Source organism: Hakea prostrata, chromosome 4 (genome assembly GCF_041222555.1).
Source record: "Hakea prostrata isolate BN-2017 chromosome 4, UWA_Hpros_2, whole genome shotgun sequence".
Classification (NCBI taxonomy): domain Eukaryota; kingdom Viridiplantae; phylum Streptophyta; class Magnoliopsida; order Proteales; family Proteaceae; genus Hakea; species Hakea prostrata.
Window position 1 is genome coordinate 6,748,691 of NC_142603.1, and position 6,752 is coordinate 6,755,442.

Sequence of the window (6,752 nt, forward strand, 5' to 3'; positions counted from 1 at the left end):
TATATTACAGGAACATTGTTGTTTTGAACTTCACTGCACTCTTGAAATTTTGAATACTTAATAGCTCTGTGTTCATGGTTCACATGTGTGACTGAGAGTTAAAAAAACGAGTTTTTTCTGTGGAAAACCTATTATGCAATAAGGTAGTTTTTCCTCTGGAAAACCCGTTATGCAAGCAAATGTTTTTTCCATTATGCTAAGGTCCTAAAGCATTACTGATGTCAGTAGAGAGTTCTGATTAATCTCAACAATTTTATGAAAGAATCCATAATTTCTTGGTGGGTCAGCCGGGAAAACGAAACTGGTTTGACCAGTTCTTACTAAAGACAATGGAATAGTATTCTATCCAGGAGAAAGGTTTTCTGGGAGAGAAAAACGAAGAACCATTTTAAAGGAGAGAAAAAAAAAGAGATCAAGAACAAGAAGATTGTGTGTGTGTGAGTGTGTAAGGAGATTGCAAACCTTGGTAGCAAAGGGAGGAAAGGAAAATGAAAGAGCACTAAGATATTGGCACGGCTCAATCAGAACCAGACCCGGTCAAGAATAGTTTTCTGAATGAACCGAGCCAACATCACAGTAACTATTTCAATAACGATAGCCAACCCATCTCCTAGCCTTCTTGTGAACCTTCAGTCATCTCCGAGCAACAAACCAGGAAGAAAACTATCGGAGACAGAGATGGAACTCTCTCTTTTAACAGAATAGCAAAGACCAGAGAGAGAGAGAGAGAGAGAGAGAGAGAGAGAAGCTTAGAAGGAGGAATGATGGGAAGAGTGAAGAATGTCTTGAGTGAATTTAAGAAGGTTGAGGGTTTGGAAAGCATTTAAAACCCTCGACTACCAAACCAGAAAAACGGGCCAGAGCATTAATAGTAATGCAAGACCCATAATATTCTCTCTCTCTCTCTCTCTCTCTCTCCCTCTCTCTTCTTCGAGTCCATCCACCAGCAGTGCAGGAAGAGAGGCAACAACATTAATAAGGTGCCGACCCATAATATTCCCTACTTCTCTCAGATACACTAAATCAGAAAGACAGGTGAGAGGGCTACGAAACCAGAAAACCAGACCACAACATAAATAAGGGAACCTGCAATTATATTCCCTCTCTCTCTCTCCCCAAGAGAGAGAATCAGAATTAGAAGATGGAGTAAGTTATAACCAACCATGCATGCAATCCAGAAGGAAGGTAGCGTTTGGACGTAGATCAATGAATGATTTCACGAGATCAACAGTGGCTTCTCGCATCTTAGGATCTGCATCTTGTGCTGTACTCATATAAAATTTTAGCCGTCGGATTGGTATAATCTTGTCGAATGGGACCTGCAATAAGTATGTTATCAGTTCTTCAGTGTTTAACCTAACTACCACTCTGGAGATAAGGTGATCAGTTCAAAATACGGGCCGGGATGGGTTGGGATGGGCTCAGTCCGCAGGCACGGCCCAGACCATTTTCAAAGCTCCTTTTGTTTAATACCTACTTTGCCCTACCGCTTTACCAGTACATTTGAACTGGAAAACTTTAAATGCGACGTGTCTGTCATCAGTGATATTGCTGGACACCAGAGAAAAACAGAGGCTGGTCGGTGGAGCCCTCAGCGCATAAATCAAAGTGCAACGAGGGACAGAACTCGGTAACTCAGCTAGCTCGAATCGGACCTTTTGAAAAATACTCTTGAAGTCGATTATTCTCAGACCATGGGACCATGAGATCCCATTTTAACATTTCAAAATTTATATTTTTGTCTTTACCAAAAATTTTTTTTTTTTTTTTTTTTTTATATTTTTGTTCTTACACAAGAGCTGCTCAAATTTTCCATACAAAGCCCAAGAATATGGAAAAAAAAAAACTTGTCTATGATTCACAGGCCCAGACCAGGCCCATGTATGAGTAGCCCAAATCCAGAAAGCAAAATATTTTAAAGGCCCATGTATGAGTAGCCCAAATCCAGAAAGCAAAATATTTTAAGGCCCATGTCGGAGTAGCCCAAGTCAGTGTCTAAAGTAAAGGATTCACGTCTCACCTGAGCCACATGGGTTTGAAGAACAAACACAAAGCTGAAAATTTTAGTCTGTGAATCTTCTATGGAGAAACAGTGATAATAGAAATACTACTTTGATTTTTCTTGGAGAAATGAAAGAATTGCAACTTTGATTGATTCAGAAAGTTTAAGACTGAGAGAGCAAGTAGAATCAGGTATCTCAGGAGCTCATGTTCGGTTCTTTTATTTCGATGTTTCGTTGTTGCAGACTATCGATTCCCCCATTGGCTTTCCCTTCGCTCCGACCGTCCTTCTCCTCTTCTTCGTCTTTAGCTGCTAGATACTTCTCCAAAGACCCAGAGTTTGACAACTCGTCGCCGACTCAGAATCCTACTGGGTCGTCGTCCAATGCTACTTTTCCAGAGGGCTGCGACTACGAGCACTGGTTCGTTCTTATGGAACCTCCCAAGGGATACCCACTTCGACATGAAATCATTGAAGGTTATATTCAAACTCTCGCCATGGCCTTGGGAAGGTAAAACCCTAACTAATATCTGATTGAATCGCCGAGGCATTCCTGTTTCTTTATGTTATCCCCTGATTTTCTGTTTTCAAATTTCTGAGTCACTAAAGATTGTATATGGGCTTTAAATGGGATTTTTTTTTTCAAAGAAAAAGTTTGAAAAAAAAATCATAGAAGCTCATCCTGATTCTTATGAGTGGCTTTACTTAAGGTCTTTATATTTGTTATATCTATTCTTAGTTTGATTTTGAGTTATAAATTTAGCAGCGTGGAGGCAGCCAAGCAATCTATTTATTCGGTTTCTACAAAGTACTACTATGCTTTCGGGTGCAGAGTACCTGGGAAGCTAACCTGTAAGATCAGATGTATGAAATCCTTTTTTCTAACATCTATTTTCTCCTCATCCTTTACTGAATTTTGATAATTCTTTCTGAACTTCATTGTACTCTGCAGCACTGCCAAATGTGAGATGGGTTCTACCCGATTCCTACCTAAATGCCGACGAGAATGACTATGGAGGTAGGGTTTCTCCTGTACATTATTGCAAGTGGAGAAAAATATCAGGCTGTACTTCTTCGTAATTTATTACTGCTCTTTCCTTTTGACATCTGAAAGGTTGACTCTGTCGAACATATTTTCAATATCCTGAGCTTCAACTGTAGAGGAATTTTCATATGAAACCCATTGCTAATATTCACTTAATTGCTGTTGTGTTTGATGCTGATAATGGAGTGTCTCTCTTCTATACAGGCTTTTCATAGTTGCAAGTTACAGAAAAAAGGCTGATGGCTGATGGTTATTTCCTTAAAATGTAGTACTGAGGTCAATGAAACATCATTAACTGTAAAAGAGTGGAATCCTTTGGAACAATTTCCATTCAAAATCATAGTTGGTCGCTAGGCGACCAAGGCATTGGAGGGTGTTCGATGGACTAGGCGACCCTGTCTAAATGTTGCCTAGGGGCCCTGTGTGCATTCTTGTAGTATATGTAATATAAGTGATAGTTTTATATAATTATATGCTTATATGCTGCATAGAATGAAAATCCATTTATCTTCATGTAAAAATGAAATAACAAACATCAATCACCTTGGATCCAACAAAGAGCTTGGATACTTAGGTGACACTTTGACAAGTATAGTCCCAATTGAGCTTTGTTTCCTGGAAAGGAGGATTGTTGGATAATCTTGGTTTTTTATACTGTTTGGTTAAATTATGAGAATGCTAGATTCTTGGAGGGAGTAAAGTTGTGCATTGTCGTCCATCTGTACACCTGGAATATGTTGGAAGTTGACCTGATTTTCAATTAACTTGTAAGCTATTCTTAGACTCGTGGAATTGGAGTATCAGAAAATTGGATTGGGTCTATTATATGTAGGTCGGTGATTGGACCTTTGTGAAGAGAAATAGTTGCATATTCTTTCCTTACACCCGAGGCATATATTATTGGGTACCAAAATATATTACTTGATGGGTTTATGCAGAGAAATGTTTTTCAAGTAGATATGTTATTGTAAATTTAACAATATGTATGACGGTTAGTTGGTGTTTAAATTTAAAAGGTTGTACTGTACTAGAGGGATGGGTGATTTCTTATCTTTTTGCATCCTCAGGGGACTTTAAGCATGCACCTTTTCAAAGTTATGGATGAGGCTAGACAAGTATAGGTTGCACTGTTGAAGTGTCACATTGTGTACTCATTTGGTGATGAGACTAGAAGTGATAAATTCTAGTTAGAAGTAGAAAGAATGCTAAGGATCCCATTTACTAGTAGTAGTACATTAACTGTTGTTATGATTGCACTATATCATAACGAAGGGTCTTGCTAAGGTCATTAACCATGAAGATTCCAAGTGTAATAGACAGCAGAAGTTTTTACTGTAGAATTATGATAATTTCTTTATGTAGTATCCCTTGGGATTGATGGCATTGGGGTGCCACTCATCTACAGTTGTCTTCCTAAGCTTCCAGGGTCCTTTCAGAGGCTGAAAATTTTTGTTGAAAGAAAGTTCCTGATTCATGAATGAATTGAAGATTTTATCATTCCTAGTTGTGAAAGATATCCTCCTAATACACTGGCTTTGACAGTGGCAACACTAGGTTGCCTATTCGTATGTACTTTAAGCTATTTATTGATATTACATGCCCAACTTTATATAGGGCTAAGAAGGAAAACGGCTGAAAGCTTGTTGGGTTAGATAGATTGATCTTTGAAATGTAACTTGATGGTGGTTTATGGCTTTGAGGCTTGTTTTTGCAAAAAGCGGTAGGGATTGTTGAGGAGTCATAATTCCATTGTAGCTTCCTGAAGCCATATTGACTCTTTTGTGTTAATTGATGCTGAAAGTTTTCACCCTAACCATTTTTCCACTGATAAATCAAATCCTAAATTTGGCTCTTATCTATTGTGAACCCCAATGTCAGGACAAAAATGTGACTTCTCTACCTTTGAGATGGATTTGTCTTGTCTCACAGATGTTACAGATCCTTTTGTTTTTTTTTTTTGGTAAACTGAAATTCATTGAGAAACACCAGCAAAACACAAGGTATCTTGGCGATCAGCTCCAAGATTCTAGGGGTGGAAGACAGCCAACTAGTCCTACTGGAGATTGACAGGGCCTTCCTCGCTAAGGAGTGGGCAAATGCATTCGCCTCCCAATACAAATTTGACACTACAGTCTACAAACTCGGCATTTAATATATGAATATCATAGACTATAGTTTCCACTTCAATAGCTGGTTCAGCACCATCATCCTCAATAGCTGATACCAGCCGTATAGACTCTGTGTAGATGAGCACCTTGGATTACAGATCCTTTTGCATTAATTCGTTTTTCTGACTTGTTTTTCACAGGTGAACCATTTGTTAATGGAGAGGCTGTTCCATATGAAGAGAAGTACCATGCAATCTGGCTTTGGGACCCTAATGATGCCACACACAAAAACCAAGTTCAGTTTAGCAATAGTAAAAAAAATGAATGATTTCTAGGATTCAGGTTCTTTAAGACTGCTTACCAAGAAGTCAAAGAGAGACCAAATATGGCAGTTACAGAGACAAAGGACTCTCCAGTTGAGGACAGGAGGACAAACAAAAGCCATCCTTCCTTTACTTTCTTTGTCAATCTTCTAGTGAGTCACACATCCAGGATTGTCAGCAAACAGGGTAATTTCCCTCAACTCAATGAAGGTTGTTATATTCTTGGCTAAACTTTGTGCTATGATGATCATCTAATATTTGACTTAAACTTGCAGATCGGAGTAGGGACTATGATTTCCTCCACATTTTGAATAGCCCCGCTAGAGGCTGCATGTATGCGTGTTCGTTGTTCACTGGAGACATGGATAACATCCTCTCTTCTTCCGACCAAACAGATTAGGCTTATGGCGTGTGGATTACCGTTACAGATTAGTCTACTGCGAGCATTGGTTCATTCTTTTCGTCTTCCATTGGTGGTATGGTGGTTACCTTGGGTCCCTCCTGTTGTGTCTGGGTTTGGGCAGCATTCTCTCACAGGGAAACTTCTCCAAAATCTAAATATAAAATAAGCAGGTTTTAGATGCATTTTATACTCGTGTATAAATTTTGTAAATTTGTTTTCTAATTTTTTCTGTCTTGTAGACCTAGGAAATCGCCCCTTGAGTTTCGAGGGGCTGATAATAGCTGTGTCCGAGTTTGTGATTGTTTCAAATCTCTCTTGCTTTGTAATGGTTGTCAATGTTGTCTACTTGCTTGGAGACTTTTCTGCTCTATGTTCAGACAATATGCATTTTGATGATCAGAAATAACACTAGCTTTGAGTTTGGTGCATGTTCGTCAACATACGTTGGATGAGTGTGGATAAAGTCAATGTACATAACAGAGATCTTATACAAACCCTAAAATCCCCGTCCACAAAAATTTAAAGAAAAAAAGAATGGGATCTATAAGATCCATAAAATCTTTGATTAATTTGACTTATACGGGTGATGATTCATTTTGTGCGTTGTGGTTGACTTTAAATTTTCACTCGAATTGTTGGGGTAAGACTGGTAGAAAAATTGTTCATCGGATTCTATTAGGTATAGAAAACTTTTGCGCAGAAAGTTTGGAGGATCTCTATTTGTTAGAGCTTTGGGTATTGTCTTTTTCACGTTTCTTTATCATACAATAAGAGTTGGATTTATCTAAGTATTGATAAAATAAATCAAAGGCGGGATTCATGGTGGATCTCACGTTCTCTACCTTTTCCCTAATGGGGAGGACGTTCTCTA

The 6,752-nt window shown here is 38.6% G+C and overlaps 1 protein-coding gene across 2 annotated transcripts; it reads left to right on the forward strand.

Annotated features, from left to right (window-relative positions):
• Positions 1–2,089: 2,089 nt before the first annotated feature.
• LOC149017456 (plastid developmental protein DAG) lies at positions 2,090–6,498 on the forward strand. Of its 2 annotated transcripts, none has more exons than XM_089151793.1 (5): positions 2,090–2,513; positions 2,769–2,866; positions 2,955–3,020; positions 5,356–5,664; positions 5,754–6,498. In XM_089151793.1, the coding sequence occupies exons 1-4, from the start codon at positions 2,209–2,211 to the stop codon at positions 5,481–5,483; spliced, it is 597 nt and encodes a 198-aa protein (XP_089007919.1). In that variant the 5' UTR covers positions 2,090–2,208; the 3' UTR covers positions 5,484–5,664; positions 5,754–6,498. The 2 variants fall into 2 exon arrangements, with proteins under 2 accessions (XP_089007919.1, XP_089007920.1); XM_089151794.1 differs by having other exon boundaries at positions 2,769–2,854.
• Positions 6,499–6,752: the final 254 nt, after the last annotated feature.

What these genes read in the sequence shown, in the direction of transcription:
- LOC149017456 (XM_089151793.1), top strand. Translation starts at nt 2,209, where the DNA reads ATGTTCGGTTCTTTTATTTCGATGTTTCGTTGTTGCAGACTATCGATT. An exon ending in GCTAACCTGTAAGATCAGAT is followed by an intron (nt 2,867 to 2,954) that starts GTATGAAATCCT and finishes TGTACTCTGCAG; the next exon opens with CACTGCCAAATGTGAGATGG. An exon ending in CGACGAGAATGACTATGGAG is followed by an intron (nt 3,021 to 5,355) that starts GTAGGGTTTCTC and finishes TGTTTTTCACAG; the next exon opens with GTGAACCATTTGTTAATGGA.